This window comes from Salmo trutta, unplaced genomic scaffold (genome assembly GCF_901001165.1).
Source record: "Salmo trutta unplaced genomic scaffold, fSalTru1.1, whole genome shotgun sequence".
NCBI classification, from domain to species: Eukaryota; Metazoa; Chordata; class Actinopteri; order Salmoniformes; family Salmonidae; genus Salmo; species Salmo trutta.
In genome coordinates this window covers 6,726,852-6,751,638 of record NW_021822911.1, presented here as the reverse complement: position 1 = coordinate 6,751,638, position 24,787 = coordinate 6,726,852, and the positions used below count along the sequence as shown (strand labels likewise).

The 24,787-nt window shown below is 41.6% G+C and overlaps 1 protein-coding gene and 1 long non-coding RNA gene across 2 annotated transcripts; one reads left to right on the top strand and one right to left on the bottom strand.

Annotated features, from left to right (window-relative positions):
• Positions 1 to 1,962: 1,962 nt before the first annotated feature.
• Positions 1,963 to 4,034, top strand: LOC115186707 (zinc finger BED domain-containing protein 1-like). The gene is made up of 2 exons (XM_029746240.1): positions 1,963 to 1,984; positions 3,050 to 4,034. Exon 2 carries the CDS (start codon positions 3,053 to 3,055, stop codon positions 4,028 to 4,030), a length of 978 nt encoding a protein of 325 aa, XP_029602100.1. The 5' UTR covers positions 1,963 to 1,984; positions 3,050 to 3,052; the 3' UTR covers positions 4,031 to 4,034.
• A 9,715-nt stretch (positions 4,035 to 13,749) lies between these two features.
• On the bottom strand, positions 13,750 to 20,234 carry LOC115186765 (uncharacterized). The gene is made up of 3 exons (XR_003875888.1): positions 20,103 to 20,234; positions 18,919 to 19,091; positions 13,750 to 13,900 (listed from the first exon to the last, which is right to left on the bottom strand). It is a non-coding gene; the product is annotated as an uncharacterized LOC115186765 (long non-coding RNA).
• Between the last annotated feature and the right edge of the window lie 4,553 nt (positions 20,235 to 24,787).

The window sequence follows — 24,787 nt, the reverse complement described above, 5'->3', positions numbered from 1 at the left end:
ACTGTTCAGTGATTAAATATGATTAATGGTGATGGGAAATAAAAAAAATCCAACACTAAACTTCATCTAGTAATAGTTTTCCTTTGTTATTTATTCCAAGGTGTGTCTTTAACTTGTAAATGGATTGTGTGGAGGTGAGCTGGTGGTGTGGCTGATAGAAGAGAATGAAAAGGGAGGAAGAGGAAGAGGGGAGGAGTGAAGGGCTGTTCAAGAAACCAGATGAGGAAGAGAAAGATATTCAGGGGAATAACTGGTCTCTGTTCCAAATGGTTCCCTATTCCCTACGTAGTGCACTACGGTGCTTCTGACCAGGTCTAAAGTAGTGTTCTACGTAGGGAATAGGGTGTAGATTTATTAGAATATCATGCTTTAGTGTTTGGCACAAAACATCTGTCATTAACCTGGTTTCAGAGTCTAATACACACCATCTGTTATTAACCTGGTTTCAGAGTCTAATACACACCATCTGTCATTAACCTGGTTTCATGAGTCTAATACACACCATTAACCTGGTTTCAGAGTCTAATACACACCATCTGTTATTAACCTGGTTTCAGAGTCTAATACACACCATTAACCTGGTTTCAGAGTCTAATACACACCATTAACCTGGTTTCAGAGTCTAATACACACCATTAACCTGGTTTCAGAGTCTAATACACACCATCTGTCATTAACCTGGTTACAGAGTCTAATACACACCATTAACCTGGTTTCAGAGTCTAATACACACCATAAACCTGGTTTCAGAGTCTAATACACACCATCTGTTATTAACCTGGTTTCAGAGTCTAATACACACCATAAACCTGGTTTCAGAGTCTAATACACACCACCTGTCATTAACCTGGTTACAGAGTCTAATACACACCATTAACCTGGTTTCAGAGTCTAATACACACCATAAACCTGGTTTCAGAGTCTAATACACACCATCTGTCATTAACCTGGTTTCAGCGTCTAATACACACCATCTGTCAATAACCTGGTTTCAGAGTCTAATACACACCATTAACCTGGTTTCAGAGTCTAATACACACCATAAACCTGGTTTCAGAGTCTAATACACACCATCTGTCATTAACCTGGTTTCAGCGTCTAATACACACCATCTGTCATTAACCTGGTTTCAGAGTCTAATACACACCATCTGTCATTAACCTGGTTTCAGAGTCTAATACACACCATCTGTTATTAACCTGGTTTCAGAGTCTAATACACACCATCTGTTATTAACCTGGTTTCAGAGTCTAATACACACCATCTGTCATTAACCTGGTTTCAGAGTCTAATACACACCATCTGCCATTAACCTGGTTTCAGAGTCTAATACACACCATCTGTTATTAACCTGGTTTCAGAGTCTAATACACACCATTAACCTGGTTTCAGAGTCTAATACACACCATTAACCTGGTTTCAGAGTCTAATACACACCATTAACCTGGTTTCAGAGTCTAATACACACCATTAACCTGGTTTCAGAGTCTAATACACACCATCTGTCATTAACCTGGTTTCAGAGTCTTATACACACCATCTGTTATTAACCTGGTTTCAGAGTCTAATACACACCATTAACCTGGTTTCAGAGTCTAATACACACCATTAACCTGGTTTCAGAGTCTAATACACACCATTAACCTGGTTTCAGAGTCTAATACACACCATTAACCTGGTTTCAGAGTCTAATACACACCATCTGTCATTAACCTGGTTTCAGAGTCTAATAGGGCTGGGCGATATATCGATATAAAAAATATATCGATATATATTTTAAATGTGATATGAAATTAGACCATTTCGCATATATCGATATAGTTTGCGCTTTGATCCTTGCTCCAAGCAAGCTGCAGACCCGGAGCTCTCTGCGCTGCTCCCCGCGCCTCCTCTTTCATGCACAGAGGGCGGAGGGGCAGGAACAGACACTTCAACAAACATGGAGGAAGCAACAGCGTCTGCGGAGCGTTTTGACGAGGAATTGGTTAGTAAAAGAAAAAGCATTGGCTCAGTCATTTGGAGATGGTTCGGATTCAAAGTATCAGATGAGCAACAAAATCACGTTATATGTAGGCAGTGCCATAAAAAAAGTTCCAGCACTACAAATCTTTTTCACCACCTAAAACAGTGGCACAAACTGCAATACGAAGAGTGTGTGAAACTGCGCGCTGCAGAAGCCCCAGCCGCAAGCCGTCGACAACCCGAAAAAGCTCCAGCCCCGAAACAAAGCTCACTGCAAACTTCATTTTCCCGCAGTGTGGTGCCTAATGAAAAGAAAATTGGCAAGTGGTGTATTAAAATATTAGTTTTTCATTATTTTCCTTTGTGTCTTGTCTGCAACTTTTTTTGTTTTATGCTGCTGTCTTGGCCAAAAATTGATTAATAAAACACAAAACATAAAGTGGTAAAAGTAAAATCACTTACAATACAGGATGGTAGATTTCAGAACAATATTTATTAGGTTATTGGATAAGAATTAGTGATGCATTGATGTGTTTACCACTTTAATGTTACAGCTGGTAAAGGTGAGGTAATTATGACTTTAAAATGCTGGTTAGCCTGTTGATATCATCAAGGTAACATATTTAGTTATTATGATAGACTATAGTTTTTTCTCTGGATTGAAAGAGCCAACTGCAAAGTAACTAGAAACTAATGTTGACACGTAGGTAGGCCTAAACATTGTGGAGTTTTTAGTGGAGTAGAAATATGAAGTAGCATTAAATACTAAGCATAACAACAAGAACGAAACATGAGTAAATGTACATACAGTATAGTCATCATTTATAAATTATACAAAAATAATAATACATAAAAATCACTTACAGGATTCAAATTCAGAAAATAAATGAATATAATATTTGATATTTATGATTAGGACTGGCGTTGATTAAAAAAATAAACTATGAAACAAGAAAATATTAATGTAGAATATTTCTAAAGCTTGATTTTGGAAAGCACTTAGTTGTATGAGTGTGTTAAAGTGAAAACAGAGTCAAATTTCTCGCATAAGCACATTTGTTTAATAGTTTTTTTATGATTCTGACAGGACATGGCAATTGTAAGCTGTTTTTCGTACAGCTGGAAGAAAAGGAGACATCTTGCTGAAGTCCAGATTCAGCTGGGTCTGCCAAGTCACCAACTCATAACCGAGTCTGCCACACGCTGGGGATCAAGGCAGCAGATGATAGAGAGAGTCCTGGAGCAGGAAGGAGCACTGGCCAAAGTCCTGTCTAATGACAAAAAGACCAGGCACCTTGTCCCTACCTGGCAGGACTTAGAGGTCCTAGAAGCAGTCCAAAAGGTCCTGAAACCTCTCCAGGACTTTACCGATGCTTTGTCAGGTGAGGAGTACGTCACTCTATCATATGTAAAACCTGTGCTGCACCTTTTTAACGACAGTCTCCTGGCATGTGAAGAGGGTGATAGCGAGCTTTGCAAATCGATCAAGACCAGCATTGTTGAGTACCTCAACCACAAGTATTCTGACCCAGCCACTACTGACCTATTGGAGATGGCTTCATTTGTGGATCCACGCTTCAGGGCCACCTATATCCCAAGTGAAAAAGTTGATGCATTGAAGCACAGAGCTGTCTTGGAGGTGGAGACGCTACTGGCTGATCAGAGCAGCTGTCAACCATCTCACCTACATGTGCCAACTGTGCCTGAGCCTGCAGATGGAGAATCAGCAGTGGCACCAAAAGCTAAGACACTGGCAAGCTTCTTCAAGCAGCGCACAGCCACCACCACTGCGCCACCAACCAAGAGGGAGGCTATTGAAAATGAACTGTCAAGTTACTTGCAGTCAGCAAGTGTGGAGAGTGACACTGATCCCCTCAAGTGGTGGAAGGATCATGAAGTTGTCTTTCCAGCTCTGAGCCACCTGGCAAAAAAGTATCTCTTGGTACCAGCTACCAGTTCACCCTCCGAAAGGGTTTTCAGCTGCAGTGGCAATATCGTGACCTGCCACAGAGCATCTCTGAAGCCGGATGTCGTTGGCAGGCTGGTGTTTCTCGCACAAAATCTTTAAACGAAGGAGGACACGCTTGTCTTCTAATCAAATCAAATCAAATGTATTTATATAGCCCTTCGTACATCAGCTGAAATCTCAAAGTGCTGTACAGAAACCCAGCCTAAAACCCCAAACAGCAAGCAATGCATGTGAAAGAAGCACGGTGGCTAGGAAAAACTCCCTAGGAAAAACTCCCTAGAAAGGCCAAAAACCTAGGAAGAAACCTAGAGAGGAACCAGGCTATGAGGGGTGGCCAGTCCTCTTCTGGCTGTGCCGGGTGGATATTATAACAGAACATGGTCAAGATGTTAAAATGTTCGTAAATGACCAGCATGGTCAAATAATAATAATAGTAGTTGTCGAGGGTGCAACAAGCACGTCCGGTGAACAGGTCAGGGTTCCGTAGCCGCAGGCAGAACAGTTGAAACTGGAGCAGCAGCTCCAGCTTCAATGACCCAGACAAGGCCCTAGTTGCTGACTACTTGGCCCATACAACTGCTACAGTTGACAAGCATTACCGCTTGAAGACAACAGTCAATGTCTGCATGGGAATGAAGCTGATCTCCAAAATAGCCATGTCCAGTGACTCTGAGTAAGTATTTACACAAATTATATCAATTACACTTTACAATGTCTTGTAAATGCTGCTACATATAGATACAAATGTTTTGCTCTTTTCTCTTTTTCAAGTAGTGAGACTGCAGGCCCCTCTTGTGCAAGCACAAGGAGAAAAGGAGCATTGTCCAGCAGCAGAAAGTTGGATGAGGCACAGACCTTGACACTCTTCTATCACCACTTCCCTGTCACGATTGATGGACAATCAATCAAGAAGAAGGACAGACGACTGATTGCAGGAACGCATGAGAGATACTGCCATGGCAAAGAGGGTGGGGTTATATACTGCCTGTCCGAGGGTATAAAATATTCTATGTTCACGCCCACTTTTTTTGCACTATGTTTGAAGGCTGTCAACTTCTTGTCAGGAGGAGAATCACTTAGCCTTTCAACTAATTTTCAAATGATAGGATGCCTATTTAAAAACACTTTCTCTACATTTCAAGATAGCAGTTAGTTAATTTTGAGCATATCAAAGACAGCTGCAACTTTATTTTATTTATTTTCAATGTTTTTTTTTTTACCCAAAATGATTCTAAGTCCACAGTCTCTGTCATTGAACTATGTTGAGCCGTGTGCCTGGTGATTGAACAGGTTACCAGGTGTGTTTTTGAATATAGTTCTTAATGGCTTCAGTGGTGTGCTGGGGTCCATTGCTTGCTAAGGGGGAACCTCCCACCCGGGTTCAGCCAACAGGGGGCGCACCCAACCCCTCTAGTAAAACTGAATGTCTCTCTCTCTCTCTCTCTCTCTCTCTCTCTCTCAGGCTATGAAAAAAGCCCCACCTCCTCTCGCTCAGCCATTCTAACAGTGGAAGCCAGGATCTGTGAGAAACTATGATAATAAACTGTGAACAATAATGAAGCCATGTTTGTCTTTGTGAGTGAGGATTTATTATTTAATTGTGTGATAACTTTAATTATGTGATCCATCCTCTGTTTCCTAACTGAATAAACATTTTAAGATAGCAGTTGGTTCAGTCTGATCATCTCATGTACTGTTGGAACTTTATTTGAATCCTTTTTCACAATTTTTATTTTTATTTTTTTTATGACAAATTCCAGAGCCTCTGTATACATTTGTACACATTTTTTCCCCACTCTCTACTTTGTACAATGACAGAGAAAGTGGGACTCTGTCGTTTTTTCTGACAAGTTCTCTCATTGATCTCAGGTTCAGCCACCAAGGGGGTCACCCACCCTCCATGAAAACTTTCATAGGCTCTCTTTCACTCAGTAATCATGTAACAAGTGGACAGGCTCCCAGAGGCAGGGCAATCAAAGGCTCCAAGTCACTGAAGTGCCCATCAGCCCAGCCATTGTTATTATTCCTGTAAAAAAACCTGGGTTTAAAGTTGTGTTAAATTGATCATTCAGGAGATGAGATTAACACCTTGCATTGATTGTCCATCCAAGGTGGTTGCCTACGTCATTGTTATGTTGAGGTCAGAGGATCATCAGGGTGATTCATTTCAGGGCTGGGCTCTCTTTCATTCAGTAATACAGAGGCAGGGCAATCAAAGGCTCCAACTCACTGAACTGCTCATCAGCCCAGCCATTGTTATTATTCATACTTTTCAGAACCTCTCAGACTAGAAAATATAAATAAAATTTACTATAGTGTTTTAAATTGTTTGCATCTGTGACAACTTTCAACTTTCTCTCTCTCTCTCTCTCTCTCTCTCTCTCTCTCTCTCTCTCTCTCTCTCTCTCTCTCTCTCTCTCTCTCTCTCTCTCTCTCTCTCTCTCTCTCTGAAAAAAGACAACAGACATGACATTGACTCCTGAGTGATGAACTGTTGCCCACTCTATAGTCACCCTGGTTATTATATTTCCATGCAAGGTTGTTGCCTAGGTGATTGAAGTTGGACACTCATCAGAGTCATTACAGTTTTTCTCAATTGCTAAAACACAATTTCTGAAACCTTGCTCCATTTCCTGAAAACATTAAACACAAAACCTCATCTTCAAGCACTATTTATATAACCTCTGACTCCTCTCCTCTCCTCATCTTCAAGCACTATTTACATAAACTCTAACTCCTCTCGCAAAATGAAACATTCACCTCAAAACAGTTTTACCTGTGTTCAAAATCAAACACTGCTCTCAAATCATAAACAAAGTGATCAAAATGATATACACTCTCAAGCAGTCAGTAAACAATACACCGAAAAATAGAAAACACATTGTTCAAAACATACAAAATTCTCAGGGAGAAGTACATTTTTAATCTAAAAAAAATTCATATTTTTCCGTCATTGTCTTTTGATGAACGAAAACATGTTCTATCATAGTAGCTCAAAATTGATCAGAAATATTGTCCCTCCTGAGGCAACGGGGGAAGAAGCCTCTTGTGTGCCCTATCCAGCCCTGACATGATTCCTCACCTATATCACCACAGGATAAATCCATGGCTTGCAGCAGATTTACTCTGGTGGAGGGTTGTCTATCATACACTGTCCATCTCCAAGAGGAGAAAAAACTCCTCAATTGGATTCAGGAAAGGCGAGTATGGAGGGAGGTACAAGTTCATAAACTGCCCATTGATGTTAAACCAATTCCCTTACCTGAGCAGCTCGCTGGAAACTGACATAGTGTGGGACAATCACATAGGTGGGGATGGGATTCTCATTTAGCTCTAGACCCTGCTGCTCTTGAACCTGCTGCTCAAATAAAATATATCTTAGATTGGCCATAAATGTTAGAAGGTGCTGGGTGTTATATGGCCCGAGTGTAACATGGTGATGTAGAACACCATGGTTGCTGATAGCAGCACAGATTGTGACATTGCCACCTCGTTGACCAGGGACTTCAACAATGGCCCCGCTGTCCAATCATGACAGATTTTGACTCATATTGAGTGATAAGACTGAGCTATTTAGAAAATCCCTTAGCCTTTCGACTAATTTTGGGTTAGTTGGACTAATTTTGGGTTAGTTCTCTCAAGAAGAACTAACCAATCTCAACATGACAGAAAGTAAGACAGGGAAACCAATCTCAACATGACAGAAAGTAAGACAGGAGAACCTATTTCAACATGACGGAGATTAAAGTCAGTCAGGAGTCCCTGACCTTATCTTCTCTCAAGAAGATGTCTGGTAGGCCCATTTAAATACCTTTTTTGGACATTTCAAGATAGCAGATGTTTGAGTTGGGTCTATTAACACAGCTGTGAGTTGTTAATTTTTTCATTTTTTCATTTTTGACAAAATGAGCACTCCTGGAAGTGACAGATTTTGACTCATATTGAGTGATAAGACTGAGCTATTTAGAAAATCCCTTAGCCTTTCGACTAATTTTGGGTTAGTTGGACTACTTTTGGGTTAGTTCTCTCAAGAAGAACTAACCAATCTCAACATGACAGAAAGTAAGACAGGGAAACCAATCTCAACATGACAGAAAGTAAGACAGGAGAACCTATTTCAACATGACAGAGAGTCAGTCAGGAGTCCCTGACCTTATCTTCTCTCAAGAAGATGTCTGGTAGGCCCATTTAAATACCTTTTTTGGACATTTCAAGATAGCAGATGTTTGAGTTGGGTCTATTAACACAGCTGTGAGTTGTTAATTTTTTCATTTTTTCATTTTTGACAAAATGAGCAGTCCTGGAAGTGACAGATTTTGACTCATATTGAGTGATAAGATTGAGCTATTTAAAAACACTTTTTCAACATTTCAAGGTAGCAGTTAGTTCAGTTTGATCTTATTCTCTTGACGTTACCCTAGGATAGGGGGCGCCACAGCGCATTTTGAAAAAAAATCGTTCCCATTTTCAACGGCCTACTAATCAAAGTCCGAAGCTAGGACATGCATATACTTATTTTATATGGATAGAAAACACCCTAAATTTTCTAAAACTGTTTGAATGGTGTCTGTGAGTATAACAGAACTCGTATGGCAGTCAAAACCCCGATACCGATTGAACCAGGAAGTGGGAATCTGAATTGTCGACTCGACTTCACAGCCTTACCTATAATTCACAACGTGAAAAAATGATAATTGAGCACTTTCCAGTGCTTCCACTAGATGTCCCCAGTCTTTACAAAGTGTTTTGAGGGTTCTGCGGTCGAAACTCAGTGAAAGAGACGATGTGGCAATTGGTCACTGTAGTAGGGCCATCAGCATTGTGACGTCGGCGGCCGTGTCTGCCCCCACCTTTGGAAACCTTTTGAAACACAATGAAATCGTCCCACTCGAATCTGATTGGCTCTCTCTCTTGTTGAAACAGGCCCTGACGAGTATTTTATACAACGTTTGACATGTTTGAACGAACCTAACTAATAGCAAACAGTCATTTTGCGTTAGCCAGGTGCCGCGCACGGATCAACATTTGATTACAGCCTTAGGACGCGCTAACAACAGGAAGCTAATGGAACATAAAGCATGGACTTTTTCGACCGAAAATACATTTGTCATGGACCTGGGATATCGGGAAGTGCTTTCTGATGAAGACAACTAAAGGTGAGGGATTATTGGCGATATTATACAATATCAGATGTGATTTGCAATTGTTCAAAGATGGCGCCGAGCTAGGCTTTCTAGCTCGTTTTCTGGGTATCGCATCCCCGTTGATCTCAAAGTGTGATTACCCTGTAAATTTCATTTAAAATCTGTTATGACAGGTGTATTCAAGAGATGTTCATCTATAAATCTTAGATTGACAATATAAAAAAAATAAATGGTTTTCGAATAGTAATTTATAAAATTGTAGCACTGTTTCCCGGGACGCATTTTATGGGAAAATAGTTAGTCAACGGCAGGTGCCGATGTAAAATGCTGTTTTTATATAGAAATATGACCTTTATTGAACAAAAGATTGCATGCTGTGTGTAACATGATGTCCTAGGTGTGTCATCTGATGAAGTTTGTAAAAGGTTAGTGCTGCATTTAGCTGTTTTTTGGTTATATGTGATGCATGTGCTTGGTTGGAAAATTCATATGATGCAATTTTTACAAAGTACTCCTCTAACATAATCTAATATTGTGCTTTTCCTGTAAAACCTTTTTGAAATCGGACAACGAGGGTCGATTCAAGAGAGGTGTATCTATAAAACGATATGAGACAGCCTTATATTTGAAAAAAAAAAATATTTAATTTCGTTATGCTAATGTCGCTAGGAGTATGCGCAAGAGGTTTTAAAGACAGCTGTATCATTTTTTTATTCATTTTGACGTATTGTTTTTTGGACCACTTTTTTTGCTATGTTTGAAGGCTGTCAGCTTCTTCTCAGGAGGAGAATCACTTAGCCTTTCAACTAATTTTCAAATGATAGGATGCCTATTTAAAAACACTTTTTCAACATTTCAAGATAGCAGTTAGTTCAGTTTGATCTTATTAAAGACAAATGAATCCACTGTGTCTGCCTTTCCACTGTGAAGACAGGTTCTACTGCCCCCTGCTGTCTGTTGATGGTACTACTACTAGACACAGCGGCAGAATAAATTAAACTAGACATTTGTTTTCATCTCAAAACCAGAGAGCAACCGCTGTCCGGTGAAGTCCACACAAAGCTTATTGCATGTAACCAAACAGTTAGGTGACCTGCAGCACGGTCAAAGCAAAATATATGTTTCAGACATTTTAGGGACGACAAAACGACTATTGCTTTAAAACGACACAGAGAGTTCAGCACCTACAGTTACGATCTGTCTTTAATTTTGCCCTTTTTTAAAACCATAAATTTGGATTAGCACAGCTAACACAGCTAGCACAGCTAACACAGCTAGCACAGCTAGCACAGCTAGCACAGCTAGCACAGCTAACGCAGCTAGCACAGCTAACACAGCTAGCACAGCTAACACAGCTAACACAGCTAGCACAGCCAACACAGCTAGCACAGCCAACACAGCTAGCACAGCCAACACAATCAAAGGAAGCCAAATGCTCACTGGCTTCCCTTGCCTTCAACGCTACGGGCAGCAACAATGTTATACTCTTTATGTCCAGACAGCATCAGACAGGACTGAGACAGACTGTTTCACTGTCTATACAGCATCAGACAGGACTGAGACAGACTGTTTCACTGACCGGACAGCATCAGACAGGACTGAGACAGACTGTTTCACTGACCGGACAGCATCAGACAGGACTGAGACAGACTGTTTCACTGGCCAGACAGCATCAGACAGGACTGAGACTACCCCAAAGACAACGTGTGTGAAGCAAGAGCTTCCTGTGACAACCGGAAGTTGTTAAAAACAGCCTAGAGCTATTGTCATATGGCCACCTGCAGATAGTGAAAATTACGCAACTCAACCATGTGTCATTCAGTCAATTATTAAGGTAGAGACTTCTTATTCAGGATTCTGTTTATGTCTACCCCAAAGACAACGTGTGTTGAGTAAGAACTTCCTGTGACAACCGGAAGTGGTTAAAAACAGCCTAGAGCTTTTGTCATATTTCAACATGACGGAGAGTAAAGTCAGTCAGGAGTCCCTGACCTTGTCTTCTCTCAAGATGTCTGGTAGGCCCATTTAAATACCTTTTTTGGACATTTCAAGATAGCAGATGTTTGAGTTGGGTCTATTAACACAGCTGTGAGCTGTTATTTTTTTCATTTTTTCATTTTTGACAAAATGAGCAGTCCTGGAAGTGACAGATTTTGACTCATATTGAGTGATAAGACTGAGCTATTTAGAAAATCCCTTAGCCTTTCGACTAATTTTGGTTTAGTTGGACTAATTTTGGGTTAGTTCTCTCAAGAAGAACTAACCAATCTCAACATGACAGAAAGTAAGACAGGGAAACCAATCTCAACATGACAGAAAGTAAGACAGGAGAACCTATTTCAACATGACAGAGAGTCAGTCAGGAGTCCCTGACCTTATCTTCTCTCAAGAAGATGTCTGGTAGGCCCATTTAAATACCTTTTTTGGACATTTCAAGATAGCAGATGTTTGAGTTGGGTCTATTAACACAGCTGTGAGTTGTTAATTTTTTAATTTTTTAATTTTTGACAAAATGAGCACTCTTGGAAGTGACAGATTTTGACTCATATTGAGTGATAAGACTGAGCTATTTAAAAACACTTTTTCAACATTTCAAGATAGCAGTTAATTCAAGTGAGATCTTATTAAAGACAGCTGTATATTATTTTATTTGACCCAAAAATATTCTATGTTCACGCCCACTTTTTTTGCACTATGTTTGAAGGCTGTCAGCTTCTTCTCAGGAGGAGAATCACTTAGCCTTTCAACAAATTTTCAAATGATAGGATGCCTATTTAAAAACACTTTTTCAACATTTCAAGATAGCAGTTAGTTCAGTTTGATCTTATTAAAGACAGCTGTATCATTTTTTTATCTTATTAAAGACAGCTGTATCATTTTTTTATTCATTTTGACATATTGTTTGGGACCACTTTTTTTGCTCTGTTTGAAGACTGTCAGCTTCTTGTCAGGAGGAGAATCACTTAGCCTTTCAACTAATTTTCAAATGATAGGATGCCTATTTTAAAACACTTTTTCAACATTTCAAGATAGCAGTTAGTTCAGTTTGATCTTATTAAAGACAGCTGTATCATTTTTTTATTCATTTTGACATATTTTTTTTTCTCTGTCATTGAACCATGTTGAGCCGTGTGCCTGGTGATTGAACAGGTTTCCAGGTGTGTTTTTGAATATAGTTATTAATGGCTTCAGTGGTGTGCTGGGGTCCATTGCTTGCTAAGGGGGAACCTCCCACCCGGGTTCAGCCAACAGGGGGCGCACCCAGCCCCTCTAGTTAAACTGAATGTCTCTCTCTCTCTCTCAGGCTATGAAAAAAGCCCCACCTCCTCTCGCTCAGCCATTCTAACAGTGGAAGCCAGGATCTGTGAGAAACTATGATAATAAACTGTGAACAATAATGAAGCCATGTTTGTCTTTGTGAGTGAGGATTTATTATTTAATTGTGTGATAACTTTAATTATGTGATCCATCCTCTGTTTCCTAACTGAATAAACATTTTAAGATAGCAGTTGGTTCAGTCTGATCATCTCATGTACTGTTGGAACTTTATTTGAATCCTTTTTCACAATTTTTATTTTTATTTTTTTTATGACAAATTCCAGAGCCTCTGTATACATTTTTACACATTTTTCCCCCACTCTCTACTTTGTACAATGACAGAGAAAGTGGGACTCTGTCGTTTTTTCTGACAAGTTCTCTCATTGATCTCAGGTTCAGCCACCAAGGGGGTCACCCACCCTCCATGAAAACTTTCATAGGCTCTCTTTCACTCAGTAATCATGTAACAAGTGGACAGGCTCCCAGAGGCAGGGCAATCAAAGGCTCCAAGTCACTGAAGTGCCCATCAGCCCAGCCATTGTTATTATTCCTACCAGCCGTTCTACAGTCCCTGAAGCGGGTTGATTAGTAGGTTGGAACCCCGTTACAACAGACACTTTACAATGACGCAACAATCAGCGTTTGAGCTGGACACACTCATTTAGAACGCTCATTTAGAACACTATTTTAGAACGCTCTTTTATAAAGCTCGTTTAGAACGCTCGTTTAGAACGCTTGTTTAGAACGCTCATTTAGAACACTGTTTTAGAACGCTCTTTTATAAAGCTCGTTTAGAACGCTCGTTTAGAACACTATTTTAGAACGCTCGTTTAGAAAGCTCGTTTAGAACGCTCGTTTAGAACCCTCTTTAAAACGGACAGTTACCAATGACGCAACAATCAGCGTTTGAGCTGGACACACTTCTTTTCAGAAACTATTTACACAAAACACACAGTCCTTACAAAGTTTATCTCCAGAATGTGAGCAGTTTATTTTTGGATGCAAATGGTTCAGATATTCACAGAAGTATATCTATATATATATATATAGCACAACACAATCATCCTAACCAGAAAAAATGTAGGCTACATTTGTCGTAGCGCTAACTGAGGAAAGATTGACTGCAGTAGGAGGGGGTTGTGGGTAGTGTAGTCCTACCTCCTCCTGGATGTACTGCAGTAGGAGGGGGTTGTGGGTAGTGTAGTCCTACCTCCTCCTGGATGTACTGCAGTAGGAGGGGGTTGTGGGTAGTGTAGTCCTACCTCCTCTTGGATGTACTGCAGTAGAAGGGGGTTGTGGGTAGTGTAGTCCTACCTCCTCCTCTGTACTGCAGTAGGAGGGGGTTGTGGGTAGTGTAGTCCTACCTCCTCCTCTGTACTGCAGTAGGAGGGGGTTGTGGGTATGTACTGCAGTAGGAAGGGAGAAGCTCTCAGGTTGTCCACTGGGATGTTGAAGAAGCCCTGAATCTCTTTCTGATGAAGATCCACGGTGATGAGATGGGTCAGACCTACACACACACACACACACACACACACACACACGTCAGACCTAACACAGTGTAGATGACCCGTTATCTCCAACCTAACACAGTGTAGATGACCTGTTATCTCCAACCTAACACAGTGTAGATGACCTGTTATCTCCAACCTAACACAGTGTAGATGACCTGTTATCTCCAACCTAACACAGTGTAGATGACCCTGTTATCTCCAACCTAACACAGTGTAGATGACCCGTTATCTCCAACCTAACACAGTGTAGATGACCCGTTATCTCCAACCTAACACAGTGTAGGTGATCCGTTACCTCCAACCTAACACAGTGTAGATGACCCGTTATCTCCAACCTAACACAGTGTAGATGACCCATTATCTCCAACCTAACACAGTGTAGATGACCCTGTTATCTCCAACCTAACACAGTGTAGATGACCCGTTATCTCCAACCTAACACAGTGTAGATGACCTGTTATCTCCAACCTAACACAGTGTAGATGACCCGTTATCTCCAACCTAACACAGTGTAGATGACCTGTTATCTCCAACCTAACACAGTGTAGATGACCTGTTATCTCCAACCTAACACAGTGTAGATGACCCGTTATCTCCAACCTAACACAGTGTAGATGACCTGTTATCTCCAACCTAACACAGTGTAGATGACCTGTTATCTCCAACCTAACACAGTGTAGATGGACCATGTTATCTCCAACCTAACACAGTGTAGATGGACCATGTTATCTCCAACCTAACACAGTGTAGATGACCCGTTATCTCCAACCTAACACAGTGTAGATGACCCGTTATCTCCAACCTAACACAGTGTAGATGACCCGTTATCTCCAACCTAACACAGTGTAGATGACCCGTTATCTCCAACCTAACACAGTGTAGATGACCCGTTATCTCCAACCTAACACAGTGTAGATGACCCATTATCTCCAACCTAACACAGTGTAGATGACCCGTTATCTCCAACCTAACACAGTGTAGATGACCCGTTATCTCCAACCTAACACAGTGTAGATGACCCGTTATCTCCAACCTAACACAGTGTAGATGACCCGTTATCTCCAACCTAACACAGTGTTGATGACCCGTTATCTCCAACCTAACACAGTGTAGATGACCCGTTATCTCCAACCTAACACAGTGTAGATGACCTGTTATCTCCAACCTAACACAGTGTAGATGACCCGTTATCTCCAACCTAACACAGTGTAGATGACCCGTTATCTCCAACCTAACACAGTGTAGATGACCCGTTATCTCCAACCTAACACAGTGTAGATGACCTGTTATCTCCAACCTAACACAGTGTAGATGACCTGTTATCTCCAACCTAACACAGTGTAGATGACCCGTTATCTCCAACCTAACACAGTGTAGAAGACCCGTTATCTCCAACCGAACACAGTGTAGATGATCTGTTATCTCCAACCTAACACAGTGTAGATGACCCGTTATCTCCAACCTAACACAGTGTAGATGAACCTGTTATCTCCAACCTAACACAGTGTAGATGACCTGTTATCTCCAACCTAACACAGTGTAGATGACCCGTTATCTCCAACCTAACACAGTGTAGATGACCCGTTATCTCCAACCTAACACAGTGTAGGTGATCCGTTATCTCCAACCTAACACAGTGTAGATGACCCGTTATCTCCAACCTAACACAGTGTAGATGACCCGTTATCTCCAACCTAACACAGTGTAGATGACCCGTTATCTCCAACCTAACACAGTGTAGATGACCCTGTTATCTCCAACCTAACACAGTGTAGATGACCCGTTATCTCCAACCTAACACAGTGTAGATGACCCGTTATCTCCAACCTAACACAGTGTAGATGACCTGTTATCTCCAACCTAACACAGTGTAGATGACCCGTTATCTCCAACCTAACACAGTGTAGAAGACCCGTTATCTCCAACCGAACACAGTGTAGATGATCTGTTATCTCCAACCTAACACAGTGTAGATGACCCGTTATCTCCAACCTAACACAGTGTAGATGAACCTGTTATCTCCAACCTAACACAGTGTAGATGACCTGTTATCTCCAACCTAACACAGTGTAGATGACCCGTTATCTCCAACCTAACACAGTGTAGATGACCCGTTATCTCCAACCTAACACAGTGTAGGTGATCCGTTATCTCCAACCTAACACAGTGTAGATGACCCGTTATCTCCAACCTAACACAGTGTAGATGACCCGTTATCTCCAACCTAACACAGTGTAGATGACCCGTTATCTCCAACCTAACACAGTGTAGATGACCCTGTTATCTCCAACCTAACACAGTGTAGATGACCCGTTATCTCCAACCTAACACAGTGTAGATGACCCGTTATCTCCAACCTAACACAGTGTAGATGACCCTTTATCTCCAACCTAACACAGTGTAGATGACCCGTTATCTCCAACCTAACACAGTGTAGATGACCTGTTATCTCCAACCTAACACAGTGTAGATGACCCGTTATCTCCAACCTAACACAGTGTAGATGACCCGTTATCTCCAACCTAACACAGTGTAGATGACCAGTTATCTCCAACCTAACACAGTGTAGATGACCTGTTATCTCCAACCTAACACAGTGTAGATGGACCATGTTATCTCCAACCTAACACAGTGTAGATGGACCATGTTATCTCCAACCTAACACAGTGTAGATGACCCGTTATCTCCAACCTAACACAGTGTAGATGACCCGTTATCTCCAACCTAACACAGTGTAGATGACCCGTTATCTCCAACCTAACACAGTGTAGATGACCCGTTATCTCCAACCTAACACAGTGTAGATGACCCGTTATCTCCAACCTAACACAGTGTAGATGACCTGTTATCTCCAACCTAACACAGTGTAGATGACCTGTTATCTCCAACCTAACACAGTGTAGATGACCCGTTATCTCCAACCTAACACAGTGTAGAAGACCCGTTATCTCCAACCGAACACAGTGTAGATGATCTGTTATCTCCAACCTAACACAGTGTAGATGACCCGTTATCTCCAACCTAACACAGTGTAGATGACCTGTTATCTCCAACCTAACACAGTGTAGATGACCTGTTATCTCCAACCTAACACAGTGTAGATGGACCATGTTATCTCCAACCTAACACAGTGTAGATGGACCATGTTATCTCCAACCTAACACAGTGTAGATGACCCGTTATCTCCAACCTAACACAGTGTAGATGACCTGTTATCTCCAACCTAACACAGTGTAGATGACCCGTTATCTCCAACCTAACACAGTGTAGATGACCCGTTATCTCCAACCTAACACAGTGTAGATGACCCGTTATCTCCAACCTAACACAGTGTAGATGACCTGTTATCTCCAACCTAACACAGTGTAGATGACCCGTTATCTCCAACCTAACACAGTGTAGAAACCCGTTATCTCCAACCGAACACAGTGTAGATGATCTGTTATCTCCAACCTAACACAGTGTAGATGACCCGTTATCTCCAACCTAACACAGTGTAGATGAACCTGTTATCTCCAACCTAACACAGTGTAGATGACCCGTTATCTCCAACCTAACACAGTGTAGATGACCCGTTATCTCCAACCTAACACAGTGTAGGTGATCCGTTATCTCCAACCTAACACAGTGTAGATGACCCGTTATCTCCAACCTAACACAGTGTAGATGACCCGTTATCTCCAACCTAACACAGTGTAGATGACCCTGTTATCTCCAACCTAACACAGTGTAGATGACCCGTTATCTCCAACCTAACACAGTGTAGATGACCCGTTATCTCCAACCTAACACAGTGTAGATGACCCGTTATCTCCAACCTAACACAGTGTAGATGACCCGTTATCTCCAACCTAACACAGTGTAGATGACCCGTTATCTCCAACCTAACACAGTGTAGATGACCCGTTATCTCCAACCTAACACAGTGTAGATGACCCGTTATCTCCAACCTAACACAGTGTAGATGATCCGTTATCTCCAACCTAACACAGTGTAGATGACCCGTTATCTCCAACCTAACACAGTGTTGATGACCCGTTATCTCCAACCTAACACAGTGTAGATGACCCGTTATCTCCAACCTAACACAGTGTAGATGACCTGTTATCTCCAACCTAACACAGTGTAGATGACCCGTTATCTCCAACCTAACACAGTGTAGATGACCCGTTATCTCCAACCTAACACAGTGTAGATGACCCGTTATCTCCAACCTAACACAGTGTAGATGACCTGTTATCTCCAACCTAACACAGTGTAGATTACCCGTTATCTCCAACCTAACACAGTGTAGAAGACCCGTTATCTCCAACCAAACACAGTGTAGATGATCTGTTATCTCCAACCTAACACAGTGTAGATGACCCGTTATCTCCAACCTAACACAGTGTAGATGAACCTGTTATCTCCAACCTAACACAGTGTAGATGACCTGTTATCTCCAACCTAACACAGTGTAGATGACCCGTTATCTCCAACCTAACACAGTGTAGATGACCCGTTATCTCCAACCTAACACAGTGTAGATGACCTGTTATCTCAGACCTAACACAGTGTAGATGACCTGTTATCTCCAACCTAACACAGTGTAGATGACCCGTTATCTCCAACCTAACACAGTGTAGATGACCTGTTATCTCCAACCTAACACAGTGTAGATGACCCGTTATCTCCAACCTAACACAGTGTAGATGACCCGTTATCTCCAACCTAACACAGTGTAGATGACCCGTTATCTCCAACCTAACACAGTGTAGATGACCCGTTATCTCCAACCTAACACAGTGTAGATGACCCGTTATCTCCAACCTAACACAGTGTAGATGACCTGTTATCTCCAACCTAACACAGTGTAGATGACCCATTATCTCCAACCTAACACAGTGTAGAGGACCCGTTATCTCCAACCTAACACAGTGTAGATGACCCGTTATCTCCAACCTAACACAGTGTAGATGACCTGTTATCTCCAACCTAACACAGTGTAGATGACCCGTTATCTCCGTTGTCTCACCTGCCCGACACATCAGAGAGGCGATCAGCTTCCAGACGACGGATCCCCGCTTCCTCATCTTCCACTGTTTACTGTAGGGTAGGAACGGCAGGACGCCGCACACACTCCTCGCACACGCCGTCACGCACCCGTACGCCATCACGCAGAACTCCATCAGGCACCGGTTCACATCCCTGGAGGGAGGGAGGGAGGGAGGGAGAGAGGGAGAGAGAGAGGGAGGGAGGGAGGGAGGGAGTTTACTGCTACTGGAAAACTAATATAAACATATAACAAATATACACAGTTTACTGTTACAGGGATACTATTACAGTCGAGGGAGAGAGGGAGGAGGGATAGAGAGACATTAATCAGATCCCAATAGAACTCTACAGTGGTGGCCAAAAAGTTTTGAGAATGACACAAATATTAATTTTCACAAAGTCCGCCGCCTCAGTTTGTATGATGGCAATTTTTTTCCAGAATGTTATGCAGAGTGGATCAGATGAATAATTCATTGCAAAGTCCCTCTTTGCCATGCAAATGAACTGAATCCCCCAAAAAACATTTCCACTGCACAGCAGCAGCAAATGGTGTACACCCGGTGTATCCAGTATAAACTAAACGGTGTACGCCCGGTGTATCCAGTATAACTAACCGTGTACACCAGGTGTATACAGTATAAACTAACAGTGTACACCCGGTGTACCCAGTATAAACTAAACGGTGTACACCCGGTGTATCCAATATAATAAACGGTGTACACCAGGTGTATCCAGTATAAACTAACAGTGTACACCCGGTGTACCCAGAATAAACTAAACGGTGTACACCCGGTGTATCCAGTATAAACTAAACAGTGTACACCCGGTGTATTCCAGTATAACTAACGGTGTACACCCGGTGTAACCAGTATAAACTAAACGGTGTACACCCGGTGTATCCAGTATAAACTAAACAGTGTACACCCGGTGTATTCCAGTATAACTAACGGTGTACACCCGGTGTATCCAGTATAAACTAAACGGTGTACATCCGGTGTATCCAGTATAAACTAAATGGTGTACATCCGGTGTATCCAGTATAAACATCTCTCCCTCTGACCGACTCCTGGATCTGGATACGCGTTTCTATGGAGACAAGTGGTCAGGTCAGGGGTCACACAGAACCATCACTACCACCATCATCATCCTCCTCCTCTTCCTCACCTCCATTAGAATCCTGGTAGACGTCAGTCTCCCCCAGATCTACTCCCAGTCTCCTACAGACAGACAGGTTAGGGTTAGGAGGTGTTACTGAACAGACAGACAGACAGACAGACAGACAGACAGACAGACAGACAGACAGACAGACAGACAGACAGACAGACAGACAGACAGACAGACAGACAGACAGACAGACAGACAGACGTAACATCCTAATTCAACTGCAGGGTTTAGCTCCGTCCCTGCTCTAACTCAACCACGGTCCCGGTGAAGAGTATCTGAACCAGGCGTGTTAAAGCAGGGCAGGAGGAGAAGCCTTCCCAGCGGGTAGTTCAGAGAACCCTGGGAGGGGGATGCGTTCAGCAGGACAAAACGTTTTAGAAACGTTCAGATATAAAATATGGAACGTAGAACAAACATGTCTATCTGAGAGGGGAATCGTGTGTTTCTATCAGGGCAACAGCCCTGGCTGTAACCTGGAACGGCCTATCGACTTCACCCTGCGATCCTATTGGCCAGCTCCATACAAGAGGGGGAGGAGTTAGCGGAGAACAGGACCAATCGGTCCGTTAGTTTGTCTACATGGGTCTTAGCCCCTCCTTCTGGGTTCGTGGCCAAACCCTGTCTGGGTTGCCACACTTCATTGAGACCGTCCTGGAAAAAAACACACAAAACATTATTACCAAACAAATCAAATTTAAATTTGTCACATGTGCCAAATACAACAGGTGACCTTACTGTCAAATGCTAACTTACAAGCTTTTAAACCAACAATACAGTTAAGAGTTAAAACAGGGTGCAGCCTTGACCTCTAAATCTCTTCCAATAGGAATACATTGCCTGCTGCCCTAATTCCAACCTTCCTAAGTCTGGCAGAACTACTAACAACATTTTTATTAACAGCAAGACAATTACAGTAATATATATATTGAATGAATAAAGAGATATCTTACCTTGAACCAGTAGCAGATGCCATCTTGCTCCAAGTAATTTCTCAACGAAATGTTTTCAGAATACAGCAAAGGTAACAATCCAAAATCAGCTCCTTGGAAGTGTGTTCTCTCTCAGTATAAAGTTCTATTGAGAATGACTTCTCTGGAGAAGGCCATTATATACACACTCAGATAGGCACAACCCTTTTCAACATTTAAATATCGAAACAAGAAAAAACCCTGTGTTTAAAGTTGTGTTAAATTGATCATTCAGGAGATGAGATTAACACCTTGCATTGATTGTCCATCCAAGGTGGTTGCCTACGTCATTGTTATGTTGAGGTTAGAAGATCATCAGGGTGATTCATTTCAGGGCTGGGCTCTCTTTCATTCAGTAATACAGAGGCAGGGCAATCAAAGGCTCCAACTCACTGAACTGCCCATCAGCCCAGCCATTGTTATTATTCATACTGTTTGGAAACAGGTTCTATTCAGAACCTCTCAGACTAGAAAATATAAATAATTTTTACTATAGTGTTTTAAATTGTTTGCATGTAGAACGGCTGGTAGGAATAATAACAATGGCTGGGCTGATGGGCACTTCAGTGACTTGGAGCCTTTGATTGCCCTGCCTCTGGGAGCCTGTCCACTTGTTACATGATTACTGAGTGAAAGAGAGCCTATGAAAGTTTTCATGGAGGGTGGGTGACCCCCTTGGTGGCTGAACCTGAGATCAATGAGAGAACTTGTCAGAAAAAACGACAGAGTCCCACTTTCTCTGTCATTGTACAAAGTAGAGAGTGGGGGAAAAATGTGTACAAATGTATACAGAGGCTCTGGAATTTGTCATAAAAAAAATAAAAATAAAAATTGTGAAAAAGGATTCAAATAAAGTTCCAACAGTACATGAGATGATCAGACTGAACCAACTGCTATCTTAAAATGTTTATTCAGTTAGGAAACAGAGGATGTATTACATAAAGTTATCACAGAATTAAATAATAAATCCTCACTCACAAAGACAAACATGGCTTCATTATTGTTCACAGTTTATTATCATAGTTTCTCACAGATCCTGGCTTCCACTGTTAGAATGGCTGAGCGAGAGGAGGTGGGGCTTTTTTCATAGCCTGAGAGAGAGAGAGAGAGAGACATTCAGTTTAACTAGAGGGGCTGGGTGCGCCCCCTGTTGGCTGAACCCGGGTGGGAGGTTCCCCCTTAGCAAGCAATGGACCCCAGCACACCACTGAAGCCATTAATAACTATATTCAAAAACACACCTGGTAACCTGTTCAATCACCAGGCACACGGCTCAACATGGTTCAATGACAGAGAAAAAAAAATATGTCAAAATGAATAAAAAAATGATACAGCTGTCTTTAATAAGATCAAACTGAACTAACTGCTATCTTGAAATGTTGAAAAAGTGTTTTTAAATAGGCATCCTATCATTTGAAAATTTGTTGAAAGGCTAAGTGATTCTCCTCCTGAGAAGAAGCTGACAGTCTTCAAACAGAGCAAAAAAAGTGGTCCCAAACAATATGTCAAAATGAATAAAAAAATGATACAGCTGTCTTTAATAAGATCAAACTGAACTAACTGCTATCTTGAAATGTTGAACAAGTGTTTTTAAATAGGCATCCTATCATTTGAAAATTTGTTGAAAGGCTAAGTGATTCTCCTCCTGAGAAGAAGCTGACAGTCTTCAAACAGAGCAAAAAAAGTGGTCCCAAACAATATGTCAAAATGAATAAAAAAATGATACAGCTGTCTTTAATAAGATCAAACTGAACTAACTGCTATCTTGAAATGTTGAAAAAGTGTTTTTAAATAGGCATCCTATCATTTGAAAATTAGTTGAAAGGCTAAGTGATTCTCCTCCTGACAAGAAGTTGACAGCCTTCAAACATAGTGCAAAAAAAGTGGGCGTGAACATAGAATATTTTTGGGTCAAAAAAAAGAATATACAGCTGTCTTTAATAAGATCAAACTGAACTAACTGCTATCTTGAAATGTTGAAAAAGTGTTTTTAAATAGCTCAGTCTTATCACTCAATATGAGTCAAAATCTGTCACTTCCAAGAGTGCTCATTTTGTCAAAAATTAAAAAATTAACAACTCACAGCTGTGTTAATAGACCCAACTCAAACATCTGCTATCTTGAAATGTCCAAAAAAGGTATTTAAATGGGCCTACCAGACATCTTCTTGAGAGAAGATAAGGTCAGGGACTCCTGACTGACTCTCTGTCATGTTGAAATAGGTTCTCCTGTCTTACTTTCTGTCATGTTGAGATTGGTTTCCCTGTCTTACTTTCTGTCATGTTGAGATTGGTTAGTTCTTCTTGAGAGAACTAACCCAAAATTAGTCCAACTAAACCAAAATTAGTCGAAAGCCTAGGGGATTTTCTAAATAGCTCAGTCTTATCACTCAATATGAGTCAAAATCTGTCACTTCCAGGACTGCTCATTTTGTCAAAAATGAAAAAATGAAAGAAATAACAGCTCACAGCTGTGTTAATAGACCCAACTCAAACATCTGCTATCTTGAAATGTCCAAAAAAGGTATTTAAATGGGCCTACCAGACATCTTGAGAGAAGACAAGGTCAGGGACTCCTGACTGACTTTACTCTCCGTCATGTTGAAATATGACAAAAGCTCTAGGCTGTTTTTAACCACTTCCGGTTGTCACAGGAAGTTCTTACTCAACACATGTTGTCTTTGGGGTAGACATAAACAGAATCCTGAATAAGAAGTCTCTACCTTAATAATTGACTGAATGACACATGGTTGAGTTGCGTAATTTTCACTATCTGCAGGTGGCCATATGACAATAGCTCTAGGCTGTTTTTAACAACTTCCGGTTGTCACAGGAAGCTCTTGCTTCACACACGTTGTCTTTGGGGTAGTCTCAGTCCTGTCTGATGCTGTCTGGCCAGTGAAACAGTCTGTCTCAGTCCTGTCTGATGCTGTCCGGTCAGTGAAACAGTCTGTCTCAGTCCTGTCTGATGCTGTCCGGTCAGTGAAACAGTCTGTCTCAGTCCTGTCTGATGCTGTCCGGTCAGTGAAACAGTCTGTCTCAGTCCTGTCTGATGCTGTCCGGTCAGTGAAACAGTCTGTCTCAGTCCTGTCTGATGCTGTCTAGACAGTGAAACAGTCTGTCTCAGTCCTGTCTGATGCTGTCTGGACATAAAGAGTATAACATTGTTGCTGCCCGTAGCGTTGAAGGCAAGGGAAGCCAGTGAGCATTTGGCTTCCTTTGATTGTGTTGGCTGTGCTAGCTGTGTTAGCAGTGTTAGCTGTGCTAGCTGTGTTAGCTGTGCTAGCTGCATTAGCTGTGCTAGCTGTGTTAGATGTGCTAATCCAAATTTATGGTTTTAAAAAAGGGCAAAATTAAAGACAGATCGTAACTGTAGGTGCTGAACTCTCTGTGTCGTTTTAAAGCAATAGTCGTTTTGTCGTCCCTAAAATGTCTGAAACATATATTTTGCTTTGACCGTGCTGCAGGTCACCTAACTGTTTGGTTACATGCAATAAGCTTTGTGTGGACTTCACCGGACAGCGGTTGCTCTCTGGTTTTGAGATGAAAACAAATGTCTAGTTTAATTTATTCTGCCACTGTGTCTAGTAGTAGTACCATCAACAGACAGCAGGGGGCAGTAGAACCTGTCTTCACAGTGGAAAGGCAGACACAGTGGATTCATTTGTCTTTAATAAGATCAAACTGAACTAACTGCTATCTTGAAATGTTGAAAAAG